The sequence below is a fragment of the Apodemus sylvaticus genome, chromosome 11 (assembly GCF_947179515.1).
Source record: "Apodemus sylvaticus chromosome 11, mApoSyl1.1, whole genome shotgun sequence".
In the NCBI taxonomy this organism is placed as follows: domain Eukaryota; kingdom Metazoa; phylum Chordata; class Mammalia; order Rodentia; family Muridae; genus Apodemus; species Apodemus sylvaticus.
The window spans coordinates 76,789,943-76,817,111 of NC_067482.1; the positions used below are offsets into that span (position 1 = coordinate 76,789,943).

The following is a 27,169-nucleotide window of genomic DNA, read 5'->3' on the forward strand; positions in this document are numbered from 1 at the left end:
TGTCACCCAGCAGGCTGGCTCCTTATGCCTCAGGGCTGAGTGACCTGCTGCTGCTATGCTGAGGGGCCTCCAAGCAGTATTGCCTTTGCACCCTGATGGCTGAAGCACAGAACAGATAAACTGTACCTGCCTCTTCCGCCTCCGTGCGCGTGCGCTTCCATACTCTTTATTTTTTTGAGGCAGGGTTTTATGTAACTTAGAATGGCCTCAGACTTGCTGTGTAGCTGAGAATAACCTTGAACTCCTGATCCTCTTTTCCAAGTGCTGGGATTGCAGGTGCTCCGCACCGTGCCTACTCCTAAGTGAACCCTTTCCCATTGGGCACCAGCCTTTAGAGACACCACTACCTCCCCCGTCTGGTTTTATCTGTCTTGTCTTAGGAGTGGCAGCTCAGGTTTTCAACCCAGGTAGTTCCAGGTGGGTTAGGCAGACTCACCTTGTGGTTCTTGGTCCCACAGCTGCAGACATCTGTGTATGGCTTCATTGACAGATATGCCCTAAAGGTTCACGTGTTTGAAAATATGGCCCTCAGAAGCGGACTTGGGGGGAATCGTGGAAACTCTTCAGATGTAGGGCCAGTTGGAGAACATAGGTTTCTGGGCAGCTTTCTTGGGAAGTACAACCTGGTCCTGATGGAGCGATTGCAAAGGTGTAAGCCAATAGCAGCCGTGGCGTTTCCACCATGACGCTGGGCTAAAATCAGTCTTCCCTTCCCTGAACTGCATCTGTAGCGCATTTTGTCAGCTACAGGAGAAATAACTAATAATAGTCTCCGACAGGGACAGCCCACTCCTGCACCTCTTCTCAAGAACCTAGAGCTGGGATCTGGTCTTTGTGGCTCCCTCTGTTGAGGTAAGACTGTGTGGGTAGGACTGGCCTGTCACCTCCATCCCACCACTGATCTACATAAACAGTGTGCATGTGCGCCTTTCGGTTTGCCGCCTTTTGTACAACCTTCATGTTTTGAGACTCATCCCTGCTGTAGCCAAGTCAGTCATCTATTTATTGCTGAGTCATGCGGTGCTGAATGGATGTACTTCAGTCTGTTAGCCCATCCTCATACTGAATTACATTTTGGGTTGTTTCTCAGGTTGGGATGAACCATTTGTATAAATATTTGTGTGGGCATGTGCATCCAATGCCCTTGGGGTTTCCAGAGTGGCAAATTATTCAAGTCATAATGAAATAGGATTTCTTGCCGTGAAAATGTCTGGCGTTTGCCTTTTCCCAATGCATTCTCTCCACTGTTGTATCTCTGCATATCCACACTGGTGGATCACTAGTTAGATTTATTAGTCACTTAAGACTTTTGTACTTTAGAATTCAGTTGTTAAAGCCAGGCCGTGCTGATGCATGCCTTTAAATTCAGCACTTATGAGGCAGAGGTAGCTGATCTCTTGAGTTCAAGGGCAGCCTGGTCTAAAGAGAGAGTTCCAGGATAGCCTGGGCTATGCAGAGAAACCTTATCTTGAAAAAAGAAAAGAAATTCAGTTGTCCCTTTAGTTCTTTGTCCTGTTGATGCCACAAAAATACCTGACAGAAGTAATATAAGGAAGGAAGGGTTTGCCGTGGCTCACAGTCTGAGTGCACAGTCTGCCAGGCGCAGCGGTGTCAGGCATCTGGTCACATTGCAGCTGCAGGCAGGCAGGAAGGGAGAGGGAGAGAGGCAGAGGCAGGCAGAGCGCAAGCCATGGAAGCAAGCCACCCATATTTAAGGTAGGTTTTCTCTCTACAATTAGCCTGCTCCAGAAAATCCTTCCCAGATGTGCCCAGAGGTTTGTTTCCATAGTGATTTTAAATCTTGCTAACAATCCAGCTCAACCTTTAGCAGGTGAGACGGCTCAGTGGAGAAGTGCTTGAGGTGCAAGCCAGATAAGTCCACTTCAATCCCCAGAGGGAGCCTATGATGAGGAGACAGCACTGACTCACTGAAGTTGTCTTCTCACTTGCATATGCATGCATATGTGTGCATATGCATGCACATGTATGCACATGCATGCACACAACAACAACAATAATAATAACCTCTAGCAAAATGGCTCAGTGCGTAGAGGTGCTTGTCTGAAGGCCTAATGGCCCAAGTTTGATTCTCAGATTCCACAAGGTGGCAGGAGAGAACAGTGTTGTCCTCTGACCTCTGTCTTTGCTATGGCATCTGTATGTCTATAGTCACAACACATACACACATACAAAGTAAGTAATAAGTAAAAGATTAATTTTCATCATTTTCTTCTTCCCACTAAATTGTATTTCCCCTGTTTCTGTATATGTGGGTGTTATGCATGTGTGTGGGCATGTTGACATGTGTGTGGACACACATGTTTTAGTATGTTGAACATGTGGTTCTGGGAATTCAAAGTCTGACCCTCATGCTTACATAGCAAGGGCTTTAGTCACTGGGCCCTCCCCACCCAGGCTGTGTTTTCAAAGTGTAAGTCCTCTGAAAAGGCAGATCAGCACGTAGTCTGTGGCTTTCTGTTCTTAACAGAATTTTCAGAATCAGACCTCTTAATTGTGATAAGATCCAATTTTCTGGTTTTTTTTCTCCCCACTTTGTATAAAGTTCATGGATTTCTATGTGACCGAAGACATTTTTTGGGAGACAGGAGGATTTCTGAGTTCGAGGCCAGCCTAATTTATGGAACAAGTTCTAGGACAGTCCCGGCTATATAGACCTGTCTCAAAAAAGCTAAAATAAGTAAACAAATAAAGTAGGAAATCTCTTTCAGGCTGAGAGCTGGGTGGGGAGAAGAACTGGCCTGTGTCAGCCTGTGTCCGCCTGTGTCAGCCTGTGTTGGCCTGTGTCAGCATGGGTCAGCCTGTGTCGAGGAAATGAGGTCATGGGAAGAGGCGACTGCAGGGATGCCTGAGGAGGCAGAACGGCTCCCTGATGCACACATAGGCCTGCCACCTCCCAGCCCTTCCATCTGCAGATGGTGGAGGCAGCCCCACCTGCCTCCTCTGCAGCGTCCTCTCATGTTATCAAATAAGTACAATAAAACTTAGAGGCACCTGACTTCAGCTGATGTTGTCACCGTGGGACATGATCCAAATTCACACACACACACACACACATACACACACACACACACACACACACACACACTCCCCAAAATCAAACAAACAAACACAGGCATGGTAGTGCGTGCGTGTATGTGATCCCAGCGCTGGGAGGTGGAGAACTGAGTTTTAGGCCAGGGACAGACTGTAGGGATCATCCTGTGTCTCCCTCCAGGCACTGAGATCACAGGTACACACCATCACTTGGCTTTTGTGTGGGTGCTGCAGATACCCATGCTTGCTAGCAAGTACCCTACCAACCGAGCCATCGCTTCACCCCTCCCTACCTCGTTCCTTGTCTTATAAAGCAGTTAATGTGGCTCTGGGCTCCCACACACATAACCTCACCTAACCCTAGTTACTTCTCAAAGGCTTTCCTTCAAATGCCACTGAGGTAATACTTAGGGAGTTGTGTTCAAACTGGGAATTCTTCATAATGGATAAACCTTCAAAGAAGCCAGACCCCAGAGGTCGTATATTGTATGATTCTATTATACTACTGCCCAGATCAGGAAATCCACAGACAGGAGGGTGGCCGACAGGTGTGTGGGTGTGTATGCGCCCCTTCTCTCTCCCGTCCGTCCGTCCGTCCGTCTGTCCATCCGTCCGTCCGTCCCTCCCTCCCTCCCTCCCTCCTTCCCTCCCTCCCTCCCGTCTCTCTCTTTGTCTCTTTCTTTTTTCCTTCCTTCCCTGCAGTGTTTCTCTGTAACAGCCCTGGCTGTCTTGGAACTCATTTTGTGGACCAGCCTGGCCTTGAAGTCACAGATATCCACTTGCTTCTGACTTTCCAATGCTGGGACTTAAAATGTGTGTCACCATTGCCTGGCTGTGTGTGGTTTCTTTAGGATAATGAAAACATAGCTAGATCCTGGTAACAGTTACATAATTAGAAATATGCAGAATCTCATGAAGTGCAAGCTCTAGCTGGGAGAATTTACAGGATATAAGGTACATCTTAATAAGCTGTTTGCCAAAGCTGGTGTCTTCTTTTTGGGGACTGGCTGCAGGGCTTGGCATCCTAGTCCGTTAGACAGACAATTGAGTAGCTTCGGGGGAAATGTTGTAGAGGATGGGCTCCTGGGGGACGGGCTTAGTGGCTACAGGAGGTAAGTTTAGCAGTAAGTATGTTTAGCTTGCTCACGGTGGCATTGGCCTGCTAACCTGCCCCAAGTCAGCCAGTGAGGTTTCTATAAGAGCTGGCTTCTGGTAACATGCCCCTGACTCCCCTTGAATTCTGTTTTCTCTGGGTAGCAGCATGGGCCTAAGACCCAGGCAGGGTCATCCCAGGACCTTTCCCCTGCCTTATGGGATAGGACTCTTCCAATCCACTGCATCCCAGGCCTATGGACCTGCTAGGTGGAAAGCACGGGCAGCCATAGACAGCTGGGCCTGAGCCCACAGAGCAGACACTAGCGTGCCTGTGCTGGCTACTAAGCCCAACTTTAGCAATCCACTTGTTTTAACTCAGGTTGCAGGCTTGTAGGGCAAGCCCTTTTACCCACTAGCCGTCCACAGTTTCATCACATATACTTTAAGTGTCTTTTAATCTATTGACATTAAAACATATGGTCTCCCCCAGTCTCTACACCCACCTGCAGGCAGGCTGTTCATTTACTGACAGCATCCTCCTTCAGGGCCTCTCGCTGCCGGTGGTCTTTCCCTGTGAGAGGTTCCTTGACTTCATTCTAGTCCCACACAGCCGCTTTGTTCAACTGTTGGCAGTTAGTGTATGAACAGCACTTGATGGGGAGTTTTATTAGAAAATTAATTTTCTTTTCGAAGACCCTTTGCTTAGCCTGGCTCATTGATGTACAGCTATAGTGTGGGTTACTAGGGAAGCTAAGACAGGAGAATCACTCACTTGAGCCCAGGAGTTTGAGTTCATCCTGGGCAATACAACAAGGCCCTGTTTCTAAAAAACAAAACAAAACAGGATGAAAAGAACCAAGTTTTCTAAATCGTCTGTGGTGGCTTGCAGAAAAAGCATGACAGCCAGGCCAGGGCTGTCACAGGTTTATTGCTGCTGCAAGGTCCTTGCCCAGTAGCTCTCTAGCACAAGTCTCCTGATAGAAGGGGCTGTTCATCGTCATGTGATCAGCCCACCCTGCAGGGATGGGATCTTCTCCATAGCCTCTCTCTCCAAGATGGGGTCTGCCTCCATATCACAGATTGAGGTTACAAAGACTGCTTTGTTCACGGGCAGGGTGGAGGCTGATGCACGTGGACACTGCTGCTGCCTTTGAGCGATTAGCTTCCGCGGGAAAGCTGCTGGCTCTCCCGACTGTCAAGGCCTTCGGAGCTGGCTTTGGCATCTGTTGCAAGCAAGAATGAGGCTGGGAAAAGAAGCAAATTTTCAAGAGACAGTGGGTCTAGGGAATTATTCTTATTGGGGTGTCTCAGTTGGAGCTAAAATCTTAACTTACAAGATTGCTGAGAAACCAGAGAGGCATAGCCTTGCCTGCTGGGAGGCCTATGTGCAGCTATGCATAAGCACTATTTCATAAAATATCCCATTGGGCAGCACTTGATATAAAAAATTTTCAGGCTAAGTAGGGTTCTGGCTCTCAGAATTTATGGTGAATCTCAGGTATGGACAAGGTTTCACAACCATCACTGGCCAGAATCCTTCATTCTCAAATCTTTCTGATGTGGCATATGTTGGTGGCTGTCCCCCTCTGGTCCTTCAGCTGGCGTGTTTAGCAGGGGGTATCTTTATTTACTATTAAGTGAGATTGGGTGATCTTTTGGTTTGGTTTCTACTCTGTTCAGCTGAGGAGGAGGTTTCTTCCCCCACTCCCAGCCTGTATAGCTATGCACCTTTTGTGGAGTAGAGGGGTGCTCTTCCAATATTATGGACCACAGGGGCCAGAAACAAACACATATAGCTTCTTTTGAATGTCTTTCCTTTCTAGAATTCAGCTAACAGTGGGATTTGCTGGCTTCCACTTGTGTTGGATATCTCAGTAACCCAGACTCCAGCCAAGACTAAAGCTGGAGTGCCCCACTGGGCATATCAGAACCCAGGCCTAGCTAGCCAGTGCTGGCCATCCTTGAGCCTGTGGAAGAAGGGCTCTGTGACAGCACCTGGGGGGTCACTTGTCCCCAGGTCAGGTTCAAAGCTCTGAAAGGTCATTGATCACAGATGGTGAGTGGATCAGAAGCAGAGACAGGGAATCTGTGGGACAGGGCTGACCCAGGAGTCACTGGGCAACATTGGGAAGTCTGTGAAGTGACTGCTTAGGTTGCTGTGTGAGGGTGGAGAGGGAAGCCCCAAGGGCCTGCCCACACCCTGCGGCCCTGTGGTGGGCAGCACACGTGGGAGGTGTGGGGGGTGATGACGTGTGTATAGTGTGGGCATGGGGCGGACCCACCTGGCTACTTTCCTGCTTGTCCTTCCGGAATGTCTGTCTTTCCTCTCCTATGGTGACTCCATGGGGAGGAATTAGCACCAATCCCCCACTAATTTATGTCATTAAAATGGAGCTGCCTTCCACTCTTGCCCACTTCTGCTCAGGGCTACCCCAGCCTCTACCTTCCCTGCCTTTGTGAAGCCCAGGAATTCTAAGACTACTTTTCTGTCACTGGGATGCTCTGTGCCACGTGTTCCCCTGCCTCATCCTTTCCTGAGGAGTGCCTTGGTCTCTGTCCAAGGTTGCTGTTGCAGTGGGTAGGTGGATAGCTCAGTTTGTCTCTAACAGGGCCACTCAGTGGACACAGCACGGGCGCTGCCTGCTGTCTGCATGGTTCTCACCGTCACTTTTGAGAGGATGCTGATTTGACTTTGCACCTTACGCCTCGTGCAGCCCAGCCCAGTCATGGCTGGTTGGGGTCAGGGCTGCCTCGTGGGGGTGGGGCACCTTCTTGAGGGAAGAGTATATAGTATTTGGCTCCTTATCCTGGTCAGCTGTTTCTTGCTGTCATTCTTGTGCACACTAGTGCACACTAGGGATTGTACATGGAACTTACTGGGCACTGGTGATGCCTGCCTCGCGTTGTAGGGGTGCTTAGCAGGGGGTAGCCGTGGAGGGTTTGGGATTTGACCTTGGAGCCAGCCCATCTGGTCCCTTCCAAGTCTATGCTGAGGATTATTCTCCTCCCTCCGGCCGTTGTTCCTTTAACCACATTGTTGAAGTGGTTTATTGGTATTTTACCACAGTGTGGCGTTTGCTAATGTGAACAAAAACAAGAGTATCACTTGCCCTTCAGAGAGTGCTGTGAAAGGCTTTGAGAGGGTGTGCTGTTACCTAGGGACAGACAGGGCTCCCTGTGGCCCCATACCTCTGAGGACGGGCCAGCTGTGGATCTAGGTCAGGCTGAAGGCACGTGAGGGATGCTGACTGTCTCTACGTACTCGTGTGAATGAGTGGGGTGAGGGTACCCTAGGAGGGAGGCCTAGGTCAGTGTTTGGAGGCATCAGGCAGTTCCAGCCATGGAGATCTGTTGCCTGCGGCCTGGGCAGCTGCTGAGGTCGGGAGTCGCTGCTGTGCAGCTGAGGTTGAGGTACCTCCAGAGGCTTTTCTCGCTTTTCTGTGTTTGGATTTGGAGTCTTGGAGTGCAGAGTTTAGGGCTTTCCTAGAGACCTGGTCCAGGAGAGGTCAGGGCCCAGGATGGCATATGGGTGACTGTCTCTTCATTGATCTCTTCTTGAAGTCCACTGCCCAGGGATAGGCTGAGACTGAAAGGTAATGTTCCAGGGTTTTGTGTTCTGGGTGTTGGGGCAGGGAGTGGCCCTTATCTGGGTCTGTGGAAGGGCTCTCCGGGTTGGTATTCAGACCCCAGCTGGCGTCTGCCTGGGCCTTGTCACTCGTGGGCTGACCTGGGGCAGGAGCTGTCTGTCCTCTCTGGTCCACCATGCTTCCTGTGCTGCCACCTGTGCAGATCGCATAGCCTGCTGCCTGCCTGTTCTTCTCTTACCTGGAGCCTGACTGAGACCATGGGTTGCTCCCTAGAGCTACAGGGCATCAATTAGTGTCCTCTGACTGCAGTATTCATGTCATATTTAGGAAGCAGGAGTGTGAGTGTGAACATGGTCTAGCCCTGGCACTGGCCTACCCTTTTCTTCAACCAGAGAGGCCTGGGGGTTCTCACTATGGCCCTGGGCAGACGTCCTAGCTTCATGGCTAACATACAAACCATGCAAACCAGGCCATTTGTTACTTTCACGCTTCAGTCTCCTTGCCTGGAGAGGACCAGCGCACAGAAGACTCCGATGAGTAGTGTCTGACCCAGGGCTGGGCCTGATTCCTCTGAAGTGGCTCATGGTGAGCAGGGCACAGGTGCTGTGATCTCTGACTCTGTCCTAACCACGGAAGTCTTTTGAGCTATAGGGAAACACTTCAGAGTCACCCATGGCTACTCAGAGGGCCCGTGAGCAGGACCCAAGCTCACACTGTGAATTTATCCACACGGATAGCCACACTCATCAGGGACCAGGCATCTGAGTGAATAAATAATGCAATTGACTTCTTGTAGTTAGTGCTGCATTGTCCATTCTGCTTTGTGACTTTAACTTTATAGTTGCTCCGTATATCTGTGAGTCTCTCTCTCTCTCTCTCTCTCTCTCTCTCTCTCTCTCTCTCCCCTGTGTGTGGATGCATGCGTGCGTGCGTGCGTGCGTGCGTGTGTGTGTGTGTGTGTGTGTGTGTGTGTGTGTGTGTGTGTTCACACCACAGGGAGATCAGGGGACAACCTCAGGTGTCACTCCTTGCCACCCACCTTGTTCCAGTCAGGGTCTCCTCTTTGTTGTTCGCTACTGCACACCCCAGGATAGGCAGCCTGTGAGCTACCGAGGTTTTCCTGTCTTCACCTCTCTCTCCAGAGGAGCACTGAGGTTACAGATGTGTGCCACCATGCCTGACTTTCTAAGGTGGGGTCTGAACACACGTCCTCACCTTTGCTTTATCTGATAAGCTGCCTCTCCAGCCCTCAAAGATTTGTTTTAAAATAAAATTATTTACAATTAATTTATGAGTAAATGTTTGATTTGAATACCTGTTTTTTGCACTTATATATCCAGGGTGATCTGAAGGTTTGTTGGGAAAGAGATTACTAGTGAAAAAAACCCTAAGACCTGCTCTAACCTTTTTCCCCTCTGCTCCAGGCTGTGGGTGTAGTTGAAACAGTATCCACACAGTATTGTTTTAAAGGCATTCCTATAGTTAGGGTATGCTTTTACAATGTTGCAGTTTTTATTTCATACTTTTCCACAAAGTACCTATCTCTTTCTACTTACAGTAATCTCTTTGTTGTACACAGTTTCTTTTGAGATATCAAGACACTTAAAATCTGGGCTGGAGAGATGACTCAGTGGTTAAGAGCACAGACTGCTCTTCCATAGGATCTGGATTCAATTCCCAGCACCCACATGGCAGCTCCCAACTGTCTGGAACTCCGGTTCCAGGGGATCTGACACCCTCACACAGATATACATTCAGGCAAAGCACCAATGTACATGAAATTAAAAAAAAAAAAACCAAAAACCCAACAACCTCCAAACCACAAAATCAGCATACCGCCTCCCTGTGTCAGGCCTGTAAGCCAACCTGCATGGGGCCAGTGCTCACCAGGCTGGTGTAGCACTGAGAGAATTGGGTTTCTGGGCCCTACTCTGCATACTTACAATTATAGGCTTAGTAACTAAGATTTTCTCTGGGATTCTTTAATCAGGACAAATTGAATCTCCTTGGTTTGTTAACTCATTTCCTGGGACCCCTGCCTGGAGGCTTCCTCTTGCTCAGCACCTGGGGCCAGGGGTAGGCGTGACTGGCACAGTAATTTAGAATCTGTTCTGCTCACACACTTTGGCTTATGGGGAGACATAGAAGAACTTTGGTTCTTTAGTCTGAAATCGCAGTCCCGAGGGGCCTGGCACTGTCACTCCATCGGCAGCTAAAAGTTTTGTGTTTTTGTAACATTTTCTGAACACTCTTACTTTCTTCTGCTCTAGGCGTGTGTGCATGCCTGTGTGTGCATTATATGGACGCACGCGCGTGCGCATGTGTGCATGTGCGTGTGTGTGTGTGTGTGTGTGTGTGTGTGTGAGAGAGAGAGAGAGAGAGAGAGAGAGAGAGAGAGATTGGGTCCCACTTTGGTCACAATGGAGAATATAGGGCAGAGAGTAAGCCTTCACCGTATCAGGGAATGTGATTCCGAATGCTAACGGGTATAGGTCTTCTACTTTAGGTCCTTCCCATGCTGAACAGTTAAGTCACACATTTGTGCAAACATAAATGCATGTACACGCTAATAGAAATGCGTGCGAATATATACATGCACAGTGCATACATGCACAGGCCATGCGCACACTCACCTCTGCACACATGGGTGCTGTTGGTTTCTGCAGAGCACAGACAGGAGGGAGGTGGGCAGGCCTACATGTTGCCCTCTTGAGGCTGGGTCCACTCCTCCTGGGTGATGGGTTGGTTTCAACCTGGGAAACTGACAGATGGGATTATCCTGACACCCCTAGGCCAATGCCAGCTGCTCCACGCCTTGTCTGCCAAGCCTTCCCTCTAGCATTCGCTGGGGGCTTGTGGGTTTGAGGTCAGAAGGGAACTAGGGTTCTGTTGACATGGTTGACCACCCTAAGCTGGCTGACAAGTCAAGTGGACCATGGCGTTGCTGAGGTGTACAGCACATGTCTCTTGTGTGAGCAGTAAGTTTGTCCCTGCTTGAGAGGGAGCCAAACCCCTTCTAGGAGAAGGGGGTAAGAGGAGGAAGGTATTTCTGTCTACTGGGAAGCAGGTGTGTCTATGACTGCCCTCCTTCCTCAGGGAATGTCAGCTGGCCCTGGCACCTAGGAGGAGAAGCTAGTGAGCAACCCAAGTCAGACCCGGATCTTGGGGGCTGCGTCAGAGTGAGTTGGCCATGTAGAGGTAAGAACAGGGAGTTAGCTGGAGCTGTGTGGTGGGAAGAGGGGAGTGACTGTGCCTCTCGTCTCTCACCCTGCCTTTTTCCAAAAACAATTTTTATTTTATTTGTACGTGCATGCGGAGGTCAGTTTGTAGGATCTCGTTGTTTCCTTCAAAGATGTGCTCTAGCAGAGGCATGGTTTTGCCAACTGCAGATAGCTTCTGTGATTGTGTGACATTTGGAATCCTGGGAACTTTCCAGAAGGCCCAGAGAGTCAAGGGGGGAGGAGTTGTTGGTTGTTTAGGGAGGTTGGTTGTGGTTTGTTAGTAGCTATGGTCAAAGAAGAAACAAAAGGAAAGAAATTAGATTCAGGGACTTTTCTAATTGCTCTCTCCCCCCTCCATCCTTGCTTCACTTCTGTCTAGTACTGGGGGCAGGGCGAGGTGGGGGGGGGGGGCAGGGGATAAACAGTAGGACAAAGAAGGAACCACAAAGTAGCAAAGGCCAGCTACAGGTTGGTGTCTGTGAATATGGGTGCGTGTGCCATGGTACACACGTGGAGGTCAGAGGACAGTCTCCGTCCTTGCCCTTGATCCTGCTGAGACAGCGTCTCTCTGTTGTTATTCTGTGCACAGGCCCACTGGCTTGTGAGCTTCCTGACTCATGAACTTCTAGGGCCTCTCTCATCTCTGCCTCCTATCTTATGGTAGGAGTGCTGCAGTTACAGATGTGAACTACCATGTCTTGTGTGGGCCTGGCAGACCTCTACCCACTGAGCCATCTCCCAGACCACAACTGTACATCTGGATCTCATCTCATCCCAGTCTCTGGTGTTCCGTAGCCTTCCTGGGTGTGGCAGTAGCTTGAGAAGTCAGTCCAGGTGTGGAGGGGTAGGTGGCCAGCATTGGGTGCTGCATGTGGCACAAAGGGCCTTTCTCTCTCTGCCTATAGGATGTCACCAACCAGGTAAAGAGGAAGGTGCTGCATCTGCATCTAGTCCAGATCAGGCGGGTCTGGGAGTTCCCACTCAGTCTGCAGGATGCCTTGGGAAGGTCTGCTAGGCACTGTAGCTGTCTGTGACATGCTATGCAAATTCTGATTGGTGACTTTGCCAGCTCCAGCCCCATGCAGGGCTGCTTGGCCACACCTGGGGGTTCCCTTCCCTCCCCAGCATCCTTGACTGGTTGGGTGGTTCGTGTCTGTGATCAACACCTTATAGTTAAGGAAAAGCCTCCCTGAGTCTTTTGGGAGCCTTAGGGAAGGGACAGAGAAAGGACTGTGAGGGAAATGGAAGGGAAGGGGAGGCTAAGGGAGGGAAGGGAAATTACAAATAATGCCCAGAAGTTAACACATTGAGGCATTAACACAGCCACACGCTTGGGTGGACGAGAGTGGGCCAGGTGTCATTTTTGTGCTGTGTGAGTGTGTGTGTGCATACATGTGCATCGTCACGGCACATTTGGGTTGGTACATTGTGTGTATTCTACTCTCCTGGGTCTTTGTTTTTTTTTCTTCTGGTATTGGAGGCTGATCCAGAGCCTTGTGCATGCTAGGGAAATGTTCTACCTCTTGAGCTCTATAGCTCTCCTCAGCCCTCTCCATGGCTTTCTTCCTGCAGTCATGAGCACCCTTTACCAAAACATGCTGGGGCCTCACCATGTCTCCCTCACTTCTCTGAACTGTGCCCTAGGGAAGGAGTCTGTGACACCTGGGAGCCTGGGCACCATTGTGCAAAGGCCTAGGCTGGTGGGAAAATACGCCAGCCAATGGGCTGCAGCAGAGAGACAGTGGGCGGATACCAGGCGAAAGGGAGACAGGGAGCCTGGGTCCTCCTCGGAGTTTAGCTGTTGCAAGATCAGAACCAGAGCACCTATGAGTTAGTGGAAGGGAGGCCTCTGAGGTGAGGAAACTGGTGTTCCCCAGTGTTAAGAAATGGGGCTGAGAGCGTAGGGAGGTCTTCAGAGGGAGGACTGAGCTCAAACTCTGCCAGTCATTTTCATTTCAGTGGAATGAAATAATAATGATAATAATAATAATAACAACAACAATAACAACAACAACAACAATAATAATAATGATAAGCTCCTTCCTTCAGTGGTTGTCTTTGTCCTTTCTGTTTAGATCTGTGGATTAAACACCTTTTCTTGGACAAAGTCTCATTACATAACTCAGGCTCATAATCAAATACACAATCCTCCTGCCTCAGCCTCCCTAGTGCTGGGATGGCAGGTATGTGTCACTAGGCCTTGTTTATATAATTTTTATTTTCCCTAAGAGATTTTCTGTTATCCCAAGGTCCTGGGCTTCTCTCTCTTCCTCTTTTCTGGGATTCTACTGAGGATCTTTTACGTAGGATGAGCTAAGTGGGCACGGCCCCCACAGCCTGGCTTTTGCTCTGATTGTATTCCCAAGGTTCTTATGGAGAAATGTGATGAGATGGCTAGTGCTTGGGGTAGAAGAGTCCAGGTTAGAGGCTTAGCCCTGGGGGTCATCCCAGGGGCAGCCTGCCCCCTAGGAACAAGGCCACCAGCCATGTGTCTCCTCCAGCAGTTCCCACCTCCTCATGTTCCCGGCACCTCTTTCTCCTGCAGAGGTCAGACCCACAACTGCTGGCCCAGTTCTACTATGCTGATGAGGAGCTGAACCAGGTGGCTGCAGAGCTGGACAGCCTGGATGGGCGGAAGGAGCCACAGAGGTGCACACTGCTTGTCAGCCAGTTCCGCTCCTGTCAGGTGAGTGGGACGGTGGGGCATGGGGTGCGTGTCCATCTTGGGGAGTTCTTAGGGGAAGTTCTTGCTTGAGTAAGTGACTGTAACCAAGGATAGATGCTGTGACCTGTCCTGGGAAGCCTGTGGCTTTGCTATCTGATCCTGCCCTGCAGGGATGTAATTGGGACCCTGGAAATAATGAAGAGGTTAGACCGAAGAGGAGAGTGGTGTTGGGCAGGGCATGATCATGTGGGGTGGGGACTTAGGTTGCAAGTGCTAACTGCCCGGGAGGCTTGGGAAGAGCAGACGCTGAGACCAGAGTGAAGCGGACAGCAGCTGGCTTGGGAAGGGAGGTCCTTGCTGTGGCTGCTCTGGGTAATGTGTGCAGAGTTAGCAGTGGGGGTTGTCAGTGCCCTCGCTGCTGACTCATGGTGCTGTGAGCTTTTGCTGCATAATTCAGAGACAGCTCTGGAAGCTGCTGCTAAAAATACCTTGCCAGCAGCATTTTCTTCCAGTGCACCAAACGTTCACGAGGCGTTTCCAGCTGGAACAAAGTTTCATGAAGTGACGAGCACAGTCTTTCGAAAGTTCAGGAACTTGCTCTGTGTATTTCACCTACAAGTTCTTCCTGGGTCCTCTATTCTGAGAGGTGGGCTGGTGCATGCTCACCTGACAGAGAGCCAGCCCATAACTGTCACTCTGGTCCTCAAGGCCTTGATGCATCTGATATTTACAAAGTGGCCGAGCTGATCACACCCCAGGCTGCCTCTAGGGCATTGTTTCCTCCTGTTCTTGAGTGCGGCCTGTTCCCCTGGAGCTCCGGAGCAGGACACTGTGAGTGTCTGTCTGCAGGTCGTGATCTGCCCCTTCTTTCTTTGGGCTCTTCTGCTCAGCGCTGTTCAACACAGCCTTCACCTACCATATGTCCGTGTGGGTGGTCCAGTAGATGCCCTAGGCCCCTCCAGGGCCAGCCTCCCTGCTTCCAGGAGCTTGTGTTAGAAGCAGTTCCTGTGAGGGCTGTTACTAGGGAGCCACCTGCAAGGGGGAGAGACTCCAAAGGAGAGATGCTCAGAGGGCCTGAAGGTTCCTTTCCCCCTTGTTCCTGTGGGAAGGGGACGGCTGTGGTCACTTGGGACATGGCTGTGGCCAGCTTAATGTCTCACTCTGAGCGAGGTGCTCATTGGTGTCAGCAGCAAAGTATTATTTTAGATAGGTTTGGTTATCAAGATGGTGTCCCTTCTCAGGTCAACGGTCAGGGCTCATCACAGCGGATCTTGTACTGTGCGAAGGGCCTGGGGGGGGACACGTAGGTCCAGGCTGTGTCCTAAGGACACACTTTCTTTCCTTTCCTGGGGTCTGGGAGGGAACATGGGGACAGAGACTGTGCGAATCCATCAGGGCTCTTCCTTGTCACTGGCTCACAGGACCCTCTCCCCTGTCTACCCTCACCCGCTGTCACTTCTTTCACACTCTTCAGCCTCTTAGGCCCAGGATTCAGCTCACTGCGTCTTTTTGGCTCCTCCATGGCCATGCTGCCTGTATTGACTCAGTTTCTCCTCTGCCCCAATCCAGTCACAGAGCCCAGTGCTTCCCAGGCTGACTGTTGTCGTTGGATGGCTCAGGCCTGGCATGTGCAGCTGGGGGTGGTCCAATAGATGCCCTAGGCCCCTCATCCTTGGCACCCCGTGCGAGTTTTGCTCATGAACCAAGAATTTCATGGCCCTTCGTGGTGTTCTGCCTGGCGTTGCTTAATCAAGATTAGTCTCTGAGTGCTGGGTGCTGCTCTGTAGGCAGATAAGGGACAGCTACAAACTCATCTTGTGACCTGCGGCCTTACCGAGGGAAGGAGAGCTGTTCTCCCTGCTCTCCATTCTTACAAGGTTCCTCACCACTTCTGACAGTAGAAAGATCCCCCCATGCCAGGTGGGTGCCTCAGCCCAGTGCTTCCTGTCTGAATTGAGGAGAGTGCTTCCTTTAGGTGTCATATTTGTGATATGACATGTGTGCACACGGATGAAGAGCATGCAGAGTGATGTCTGGACACTGCCTGAGCAGGGCACTCCTGTCTCTGTGGAGCGGGAAGACGCTCCGTCCTCAGTGGCAGATCAGTGTGCCAACCCAGAAGCCCTCTGGAGCCTCTGTTTAGGGAGGTGTCGGTCAGGTGTGCTTGCTCCCCTCCCCTCCCCTCAGAGTTTGACAGTTAAAGTTGCAAATCTAGGTCTGTGTCCTGTAATGGCTGGCCCCACCCTGAAGCTACTTAGACCCTGGCTACCTGTAACTTCTTTAACGGAAGATCCTCAGAGATTGCAAGGAGTTTGGGAATTAATTGTATGTCAAGAAAATGAAAGAAGGGCTGGAGGGATGGTGCTGTGGTTAAGAGCACTGACTATTTTTTCCAGAAGTCTTGATTTCAATTCCTTTTTCTTTTCCTTCCTTCCTTCCTTCCTTCCTTCCTTCCTTCCTTCCTTCCTTCCTTCCTTCCTTCCTTCCTTCCTTTCTTTCTTTCTTTCTTTCTTTCTTTCTTTCTTTCTTTCTTTCTTTCTTTCTTTCTTTCTTTCTTTTTTTTTAGGGTTTCTCTGTATATCCCTGGCTATCCTGGAACTCACTCTGTAGACCAAGACCAGGCTGACCTGGAACTCAGAGATCCACCTGCCTCTGCCTACCAAGTGCTGGAATTAAAGGCGTGCGCCACCACTGCCTGGCCTGAGTTCAGTTCCTAACAACCACATGGGTGGCTCACAACCATCTGTAATGAGATCCGATGACCTTTTCTGGTGTGTTTGAAGACAGCTACAGTGTTCTCACATACATAAAATAAACAAATCTTAAAAAAGAAAGAAAGACAGAGAGGGAGGGAGAGAGAAACAGGGAGGAAGGGAGAGAAAGGGGGAGAGAGAGAGAGAGAGAGAGAGAGAGAGAGAGAGAGAGAAGCCGGGCAGTGGTGGTACATACCTGTAATCCCAGCACTCAGGAGGCAGAGGCAGGTGGATTTCTGAGTTTGAGGCCAGCCTGGTCTACAGAATGAGTTATGAGTTCCAGGACAGCCAGGGCTACACAGAGAAACCCTGTTATACACACACACACACACACACACACACACACACACACACACACAAGAAAAAAGAAAGAAAGAAAGTGAAAGAGAAAGAAGAACACGCACACAGTTTGAGGCAGGGGGGGTCTCTGTATGTTGCTTAAGCTGGCCTTAAACTTTTGGGATCAAGTGATATTTCTGCCTTAACAAGTGTGCCTGGTTCCCAAATGCATTTCGTGGATAACTTTCTAACTCACTTACTAGTTTTGACATTCTTTTAGGCACTATTAGATTTTTTTCTATAAATGTTTTCTGCAAATAAAGTTTTGTGCTTCTTTTTAAAAAGATTTATTTTTAATTAGATTATGTCTATGCATGTGTAGTGCACATGAATACAGGTGCCTGTGGAGGCCAGAAGAGGGGATGTCAGATCCCCCTGGACCTAGAGTTGCAGACAACTGTGAGCTGCCTCATGAGGGTTCCGAGAACTCAGGTTCTCGGCAAGGGCAGTACGCATTCTTGCTTCCCTGGCCGTCTTGATTTTGTGTTGTGTGCCATGCCCTGCTCCCGAGAACCTGACTGGCTTTCCTGTCCAGTGCTTGGCATACACGCACGGTGCATAGACTTGTTCTTACCTTGGGAGAGTCAGCTGTCAGTTGTTTGTCTTCAAGCTTGTTAGCTGAAGGATTTCTGCAGACTCCCTTTATCCTGCCAAGGAAGTTGCCTCCTATGTATATCTTGCAGAGGGCTCTTATCAGGAATGGATGGTGGAGTTTTGTCAATACTTTCTTTGTGACTATTGGGATAATCAAGTTTCTTCTTATGTCAGGTGATATGGAATACTTTTATGTAAAATACTGAGTGTTGCCAGGCAGTGGTGGTGCACGCCTTAAATCCCAGCACTTAGGAGGCAGAGGCAGGTGGATCTCTTGAGTTTGAAGCCAGCCTGGTCTACAGACTGAATTCCAGGACAGCTAGGACTACAGAGAAACTTTCTTGAAAAAAACAAAAAACTGAAAACAAAACCCTGAGTGTTTCTGTTACCATTCTCTGTCGTGCTGCATGAAGGTGCTGTGAGGCAGGGCTCTGTGCACAACACTCACTAGGTCACCCCAGGACCTAGTACGTATCACTATTCAATCATATGAGTGACTGACTTAAATACTGACCTTTCCTCGCCTTTCTTCTGTCCCTCTTTCCTCCCCCGCTGCCTCCATGACTTTTTGGTTTGTTTGGGTTTTTTGGTTTGTTTGTTTGTTTGTTTGTATTTTGTGGACTAAGCCTTGCTTAGTCAGGCTGGGCTTGAACTCATAATCTTCTTGTCTCAGCCTCCTAAGCATAGTTGCACACCACTATACCTGGATGTTTTCTTCTATACCGAAATCCCTTATCTATTTATTCACTTTCTGACGGTAATCAGGGCGTCACATACGTTACAGTAAGCTGTGTCAAACTGCTGAAAGTTTGGATACTGAGAAGCCTTGGGCTTCTCACCATTTCTATATTTAGGGTTACAATTTTGTAGCTTTGGAAGGAATCTTGGACTCATCTGGTCCTGCTCGCTCTGTGTCTTCAGAGAAAGCAACTCCTACATTGCACCATTACGTATGCTTTAGCAAAAAGACAGTGGCATTGAAAGCTGCCTGTCAGGAAGCTCACCAGGTTCCCCAGTAGGAGGAGGTGGGGAAACCAAGCCAGCATCTCACAGAGCCAGAAAGATAAGACAGCATTGGACCCTACTCTCAACCGAGCTAGACCTCAGGAACTGTAGAACGGCTGGGATCTCGCTCCATAAGAACATGTGTTTATTGTGTGTAAGGCCGTGGGTTCAAGCCTGTGACCAGCCGCAAACAGAAAAACAAAGCAGAAGCGGCCAGGCCTCTCTCTCTCCTCTCACGCCACAATACGCTTTTTATGAATTATTTTAATCTCCTCAAATTCTGTCAAGAATCTTTATATGTAATATTGTTAGCTGTGCTGTCACGTACCTGTGACCCAGCACTTGAGAGACAGAATTAGGAGTTTAAGGGCAGCTGCCGCCGCACAGTAAGTTTGAGGCCAGCCGGGTGCACATACGTTTCTACCTCAAAATAGAAAATTAAAACAACAGAAGTTCTGCATCTATATTCATGAAGATTACTCATCCAGTCTTGTTTTGGTACTGGGATATCGGGTGCTTCTATACAGTGTGTTGGAGAGAAAGATTCTCACTTCTGCATTTTGGGGGGGAGGGGTTGTGAGTTTGTTTCAAATTGGAGTTATTTTTTCTGTTAGAATTCTGAAGCTTCTCTGTGGGAATATTTTTAACTTCTGCTTCATTTTATTGAATACGTACGAGGCTTTTCAGGTTTTCTAAGCCTTTTTGAAGAGTTTTGGTGGTTTGTATAGTTCAAGAAATTCCGTCTAAGTTGTCAGCATGAATTGTTAATGGAGTCGTTTTTAGTATGTGCAGAGTGTATAGTGATGTCTTCTCTCCTGGTGTAAGCTGTGCTGTCCTGACTGTGTTGGTAGAACTTTGTGAGTTTTACTCTTCATCTCAACTGAACTTTGTTGATTTTCTCCTTCCTGGGACTCAATGTGTGTCTTTAGAAAGAACACACCTATCCCTAAGGCCATGCCCCTCAGGGAAGCTCTACGCCCTGATTAGTATTGGTTGCTCTCCCATCTGTGGGAGGTTTCACATTCAGCCCTTCACACTTAGCCACTCAGGAGGTGCCTCTTGTGTTTTAAGGTCTTAGGCTGATCAGAGCCTCTTACTCTTCTGGTCCCGCGAGTGTCCCCACTGCTCACAATCTTGTTTTGTGTGGTTTGTGCTGAATCCACAAGGGGGACCTCCCATGTCCATTCTCGGGCACCTCGCTGCACACTCTCTGCTGCTGTCCTTGGAATCCAACCGCCTTGGTCCTGTTGGTCACCACATCCCCGTGCTGCACAGGGCATGCCTGGTTTTCTTCCATCTCAGGGTCACTGGCCGTTCCCAACTGACATCCGATGGCCATGCCTGAGAGCCGTTGTTTCCTCTGCTATTTGGAGCGGAGCAAATTTAGTTCTGGCAACTCCATCTTGGCTGGGTTCAGAATTCCCAGTCAAGGGCTGGGGAGACGGCTCAGTGGGCAGGAGTGTTTGCTATACAAATGTGAAGGTCTGTGTTCAAATTCTCAGCTATCACATACAAAGTTAGCTGAGCTGTATACATGTATGCCTGTAATACCAGTGCTGTAGGCAAGGCGGGGAATAGAGGCTCTCCAGGACATGCTAGGTGGTCAGCCCAGCTAGAGATTCAGGGAGAGACCCTGGTGCAGGAGAATAACTCAGAGATTGATAGAGTAGGGCTCCCAGCATTTTCCTCTGGCCTCTCTGTGAGTGGACAGGTGGACACACATAAAACTCATTTACACACACACACACACATAGTGCAGTGGTGTGGTGTTACACTTGGGAGGCAGGCAGAGATAGGATTCCTACAAGTTCCTGCCCCTCCCCAAGCTACAAAAAGAGACATTGTGTCAAATAAAACAAACAAGTAGCTGTGCATTGCAGGTTCCCAGGTTTTACAGATTTTAGTTTGTGTCTCCTCCAGGCTGCTATGGAACTGTGTTCTCCATTTTGCTGCTGAGAATCAGAAAAGTCGGGTGTCCTGCCATAGTTTGCCCAGCCTTTGGGGTAGAGGAGGAGCTGCCCGGGTATTGACAGGCAGGGACTTTCGTGTTCTGTCTGCTGCTCCCAGAGCAGGTAGGAGGGTCACTGCTTGGTGAAGGAGTAGGGTCTGAAAGTGCTGACCCAACACTTTCCTTATGTGGTCCTAAGGTGTGTGTTTGTACTCCTGTGATAAAACTGGTTCAGACAGGTCCCCAGTTGGTGCTTGGGGACCCTTTTACTCATACTTGATGCTAACTCTGTTGTGAAAGCTGACATTGCCACTGTTGGGAGGTTTTCACATTGTGAAAGGGATGGTAGCCCTCAGCACAGTCACCGCCCTGGAAGTAAACAAACACGTGAGGATAGCCTGGGCTTGTTATGGGAATAATAGTGATGTGGAAATGGACAGCGAAGGTCGTGCATGTGTGCATGTGCTGAGTGCACGTGGCAGGTGTGTGAGATAGCATCTCTACTGAAATCAGAGCCAGCAAGTCCCCAGGGCTGTCCTGCCGCCACCCTGCCCCTTGTGCTGGGGTTACAGGTGAGCTACTGTACCCTACTTTTAAGAGTAGTGCTAATGATCCAAACTCAGGTCCTTGTGTTTGCACAGCAAGCATTGTATCTGCTGAGCTGTCTCCCCAGTTCCCAGAGTCAAGATTGTATAGGAGTCCACTGACCTAGTGTATGGGTGTTGAGAGGTACCCGGGGTAGCTGTGACTCCAGGCATTTAAGGCAAGGAGGGAAGTTGAAGTCTTTTTTCTTGGAAGATGGTTCAGTTGTTACAAAGAGTGATGTCATCAGATGAGCTCAGTCACAGGGCTGTGTGCCAGCAGCAGACCACTAGGGGGTATCATCCCAGGAGGGGGTGAGGCAGGCGACTACTAGGGGGGTATCATCCCAGGAGGGGGTAAGGCAGGCGACCACTAGGGGGTATCATCCCAGGAGGGGGTAAGGCAGGATGTGCTGCCAGATCACTTCTGTAGTCCTCTGTAGTCCGGCTGAGCGGTCTTTCTTTCTGTTTCAGGACAATGTGTTAAACATCATTAATCAGATCATGGAGGAGTGTATCCCTCAGGACCGTGCCCCTCGGGATTTCTGCGTCAAGTTTCCAGAGGAGATCCGGCATGACAACTTGGCTGGCCAACTGTGGTTCGGGGCTGAGGTAGTGGGCAGCTGCTGGGATTCTGGGTCCTCACATTGAACACCCTTTTCCAGCCATGTTCATGTGAAGCCTGGTGAACCCTCTAGGGGCTCTGTCCGCCCTCGGTTTTTCAGAAGTTGTGACCTGAGCTTCCTTGGCCACTAGCCTAGGAACATCATGGGGAGCTCTAACCCTGTGCTCCCACCACCACTGGTGCAGATGAAGTTTCTCCTGTGATTGTTAGGAGACTCACGGGTCCCCAGCCATCCAGGATCCTGCCACTGCTCCTCAGATACCAGTGTGAGCATAGTTCTCACCACCCAGTGCCGTGACGTCAGCAGGGGCGCTCTTGGGGGGGGGTTACCCCACTGCATTCACTTAGCATATCCAGTGACACCGGAAGATGGCTTCCCCACAAGGTCCCACCACTGTCCCCCTTGTCTGGGAACTTCCTGTACCCCTCAACAAAGTGAGGCTCCAGCGTATCTCCCTTGACTGTGTTCTCCAAGCACTGGGGGTCCAGGGCTCTGCCGGCAGCCTGTCACCCTTCGTCTTCTGTGCTGTCCCCCTGGCATCCCTCCTGGTGCCACTGTGAACCTCACCCACCCCATGCTCCGTTTCACCTCATCTTTCCTTGTCCTGCCCACGCCTCTCCGCTGAACCACCTGGCTGGCTCTTCCCCCGAGGTTCTGATTGGTGGGGTAGCCACAGCAGACTGTCCTCATGAGCTTCTGTATTCACTGTATAGCGTGGCCCAGGGCAGAGGCTCCTGTGAGGGCCTGTGAAAGGAGACAGGCCCAGCTCAGTTAGTTAGCTGGTGTGTGCGTACGGGAAGTGCTGTTGAGGGGGTGGCACCTGGAGTTCAGTGTTCCCCTTTTCAGGGCACACCTGGGAAGCCAATGGCCCCCTTCCCTCAGCTGACAGGAAATCGCTTCTTGTCCTGATTGATGCTGACGGGACTGGCTGGCGGACTGGTTCTGCCCTAAGCTGGTGAAGGCTAGCCTAAACTGGTGAAGGCTAGCTACTGGACTGCGCATTTACCCTGGAAGAGGCCACCTGGGAGCTCTCCATGCTCCTTGGTCCCCACCTTGAGAGTAGCAGGCAAACTCCTGTTTCTGAGCACAGGCTGGGGTCTTTGACAGATGTGGGGGATTTGAGGGTGCATGGAGGTCTCTTCACCAGCCAGGAGCAGGATGCTTAAATAGATGATTATGGCTATCAGGGAGAGCATGTTCCTATTAACTTTAGGTGTGTGTGTGTGTGTGTGTGTGTACGCAGAGGCACCTGTGGCTTCCCAGACACTTTTGGCTCCCTCGCAGCAGCCGCCCTGGACCAGGAGGCAGTGAGAGCCACATCACTGGGTCCCCCTACATTGAATCCCACACTGAGCACTGAGGCCACTCTGAAGCATCTTCTCCTGCCCACAGTGCCTGGCAGCTGGCTCCATCATCATGAATCGTGAGCTGGAGAGCATGTCTATGCGGCCGCTGGCCAAGGAGCTGACCCGCAGCCTGGAGGACGTGCGGGGCACTCTCCGTGACCAGGCGCTCCGAGACCTCAACACTTACACGGAGAAGATGCGGGAGGCGCTGAGACGCTTTGATGTTCTGTTTGCTGAGTTTGAACTGAGGTGACCTTGCAGGCCCTATGCACATGCTTTAGACATTTGGAATAATGGCTTTTGCTCATAATTTTGAGCTACCAGCTCTTTGGGGCAACATAGATGTTTCCATGTAGAAAATGATGAGGAAGGGGTTGGGTGGATAGCTCCCAGGGATCTTTGAGGGTTGGTGTAAGGGAACCTTCAGAGGAAGAGGGAACACAGGGTATAGAGTCCAGCAGGGCTCTGGCAATCTCAGCCCTTGGGACTCAGGGCTCAGGACAGGCTTAACGGAGAGGCCTACTGTGCTCCATGCACCAACTTTGTGGTGCTTACAGACAGGAAATCCATGCCTACTGACTGTAGGATACCATGACCGGCCTCTAGAAGGAAGTATTCTCTCAGAAGTCTGAGTGCAGACGATGAGGATGGTTTTCTTGTGTCTCATAGCAAGAAAAAAAAATAGAGTTCCTACTTTAGAAGGCATGAGAATGTTCTCAGGCCAGGTACGGGTGGCATACGCCTTTAATCCCAGCACTTGGGAGGCAGAGAGAGGCAGGAGGATTTCTGAGTTTGAGGCCAGCCTGGTCTACAGAGTGAGCTCCAGGACAGCCAGGACTGTACAGAGAAGCCCTGTCTCAAAAAACAAAACAAAACAAAACAAGACAAAACAAAAAAACAAAAGAAAATGTTTTTACATGGGATCAGGTAAACAAACTGACAAACATCACGTGAACAACACCTCCCCCCCGCCCCCAGCCAGCACCCTTTCAGTCCTGTGTACATCTGGGGTCACTCCTGGGCAGCTGAGGTACACAGGAGTTTGTGCTCCATGGGGAGAGGGGGTCTCCCAGGAGCTTGCTCCCCATCGTGGATCCATATAGACTAATGCATTACTGGCTTACAGCTAAGGTGGGAACAGTCACTTAAGCGGGTGTGATGGCTTCAGGGCAGTCAGGCAAGGCTGGGGTGGGACTGGGGGGGTCTGGGGATTCCTGTAAAGCCAGAGCTGTATGTTTGTGAAACCATAGGCACTGGTGGTGGTGGTATGGAGGGCTGTGGCTTTAATTTCGTGTTCTTGTTTGGGGAGGCCGGGAATCTGGGGAGCAAACATCTGCCGGCCTCTGCCTTGCAGCTATGTCTCAGCCATGGTGCCCGTGAAGTCCCCCCGGGAGTACTATGTGCAGCAGGAAGTCATCGTGCTCTTCTGTGAGACAGTGGAGAGGTAAGGGCGGGCTGCTTAGGGTGGCATCTTGTCAGGGATGCCCAGGTGGGAAGACAGCAACCTACTGCTTCTCCTCACATCTACCAGTGCACAGAAGGCAGAGCCCACACTCACTGGCACCCCAAGTTCCCTCTGCTCTGGGCTCACGGTCAGTGGAGTCCTGTGACAGACAGGACAGAAGATGTGTGTGCCTTAATGGGCAGCTGCTGTCTAGCCCTTCCCCTCCCTGTCCCCTTCTTCCCTTGCCCCTGCCTCCCCCACTTCCCTACTTCCTTACCCCCCACTTCCCTGCTTCTCTGCTTCTTACCTCAGAGCCTCTGTGGCCTGCGAGGGCTCGGGCCTATTCACCACGGGTGGGTCATGACTGCGGCCATTGAGGCCTTGTTTGGCAGTTCATAGTCAGATTCTCCAAATAGTCTGGGGCCAAGATTCACCACAGAGAGTCAACTGTGGTGCTCATTTTGAAACTGATTAAGTCACACCATAAGTTGTTATTTTTAAAAGGCAGAACGTTCACTGTTTATGCCTTCAGAAGTGTTTCAAATTGCCAGAAAACGAGGTGGCTGAAAGTTCATTTTGCTTTGAAGTCCTGATGGCTCAGCACCTGCTCGTGGGGTGTTTGTTGTCTTGGGAAAGCCACCTGCTTACGGTGGGGAACTGACCTAGATTTCATAGGAGGTGCTAGATTGGGGAATATTCCTGCCTCGTGTCCGTGCGTGGCCCTTGAGTTGTCTTGCTTCCAGGTTAGGCAAAGTACTGGCAATGACAGACAGACATCTGACAGAATGACAGCACAGATTCCCACACATCCTGCTCCTCCGTTCCCTATTGGGACAGAGGTGAAACAAGAGGAAAACGGACTGTGGCCTCTTGTCTGGGGCTTTCCTGGCAAAGCATGCCTTGGCCTCTGTGTGTGACTGAGGTAGCACAGGTCACCCTCCTCACTTGTCCCCGAGTGTGAATCCTAGAGTGGATCGGGTACTCTGCTCCCCTCTGTTCTTGGAATCTACCCATGGATACCCTCTCACTCCCTTTCCTTCTGCCAGAGCCTTGGATTTTGGGTATCTGACCCAGGACATGATCGATGACTACGAACCTGCCCTCATGTTCACCATTCCCCGGCTGGCCATTGTGTGGTGAGTGTCCTCTGTTTCCTGAGTACTGGTACTGGTCCTTGCACACTGCAGACTCTGCTGTGGTCAACCCCCAGCAGTCGGCACTCTGGCTTCCTCAGCAGAAAGGAGCCAAGTGTCCCAAGAACTTCCTGCTTCCCTGGTTGGGGAGGGTGGCGCTCATATCGCAGACTGAGTGGTGAGTCCTGCGGCCTAGTGCTGGGCGGGTGAGGTACACACACGCAGTGCAGGGGTGCAGGGTCTCAGGGCCATGGGAGGCAGGCTCTGTGGGAAGACAAGGGGCCCTAGTTTGCAAAGGAGAGTATGGTTTGAGTGAGTGGTTTCTGGTCTGTAAGAAGATGGCACCATTAGTTCAGGTAAGCTGTGGTCTAACTTGTGCCTGGGCCCACCGAGGGACCCTTTCCCACTAGCAAGGTAGAACAAAAATGGGAGAATAAGCAACTCACCGGTCAGACTTGAGAGTCTGTTGGGGTTCAAGATGTCGAGATAGAATGTAGGATCTGGGGCCTATGTGCCTCAAGGACAATGTGTTCACTCGCTTGCTCAGGAATTCTGAGTATCTGGGACTAAGAGCAGAACTCAACGGTTAGAGCTTGTTCTTCCTCTGTGCTCCATCTTTCTGTTGGGTGGGTGTTCACGGGGTTGGGGGCACTTGGTGATAGCTGGCTGGATATGAAGTCTGAGAGATGGCCCCACCTGCGGGAGCATAGCTAGGATAAAAGTGGGGACAGAGAGTCCCTCAGGAGAAAAAGAGGGGACAGAGGCCAGGCTGGGTTTAAGTCCAGGCCAGGCAGAGGTTCACGGCAGGACTTCAGGGAATCTAGAGCATAGACACATAGCAGCCTCCCATGGGGGTGGAAACATAGGGGTGGAAAGGTGGTGCTTCAGGACAGCCAATGCTCTGGGCCTGCAGAAACGGGGGCACTTACCTCCGCTGCATAGGCAAGCTCTGGGGCAGGTATTGGGAGAAGCAGAGCAGGGGCTGGTGCCAGTCCAGCCCCTCCCTGCCAGGCTGCTGGCTCAAGTGTCTTTGATGTCTTCAGGGAAGGCCTTCAGGGTTATGTTTGAGCACTGTGTGGTGTTTCCAGAAGCCTCTAATAGCTCAGTCCCTTCCTTATGTAGTCCCCCTTTCTGTACAGAGTCTCTTCCTTCTCTTCAGCATATCCAAAGGGTCGCATCCCAGCCCATGGATGCTACTTTAAAATACCCTTAGTCAGTAGAATCTGGGGATATCCTGTCTTCTGAGCATGTTGAGCTGGAGGACTGGAAGTCCCTGATAGCCCATGTAAAGTGGGCGGGAGTGACTGTTCCAGGTGGCCCTGCGGGCCTCACAGGCGTCTCTGGTCATTAAGAGAAAATGGTGCACTGGTTTGGTCCTTTCCTTTCATCTTTGAAAAACAAAACAGAAAATTCTTTGGAATGTACATCTTGCTAGTGCTGACCAGCAAGGGTCTGAGAGAGTTTAAGAACAGGCACTGACCCTTATCGCAGTGGGCAATGCATCTCTGAGAATGGATGTCGTAACACAGAAAACCCCATCTCTCTTGTGACAGACCACTGTAAGTGCTTTAAAGTACAGTACCCAGCACTTACCCACAACCCAGGAGAATACACCTAGGATGCCCAAGGGCTGGCTTCCCTGGGAGGCCTTGTAGAACCAGCTGCCATTTTGGGCTATGCATTGCCTCCCTGCTTTGACCCCTGCTCTCCTGGCTGAATGCAGATGGAATCAGAGGACAACTTATTCAGAAGTCCTTGGGAGCACCCTCAAGTTTATC

General features: G+C 50.4%; 1 protein-coding gene across 1 annotated transcript in view; it reads left to right on the forward strand.

Moving 5' to 3' along the window:
• The window catches only part of Zfyve28 (zinc finger FYVE-type containing 28), a 90,082-nt gene that overhangs the window by 27,643 nt on the left and 35,270 nt on the right, over positions 1-27,169 (forward strand). Inside the window, exons 2-6 of the mRNA XM_052199328.1 lie at positions 13,503-13,643; positions 21,317-21,454; positions 22,861-23,063; positions 24,169-24,258; positions 25,305-25,394. Of these exons, the coding sequence (XP_052055288.1) occupies positions 13,503-13,643; positions 21,317-21,454; positions 22,861-23,063; positions 24,169-24,258; positions 25,305-25,394 (662 nt within the window). The remainder of the gene's footprint in view (positions 1-13,502; positions 13,644-21,316; positions 21,455-22,860; positions 23,064-24,168; positions 24,259-25,304; positions 25,395-27,169) is intronic.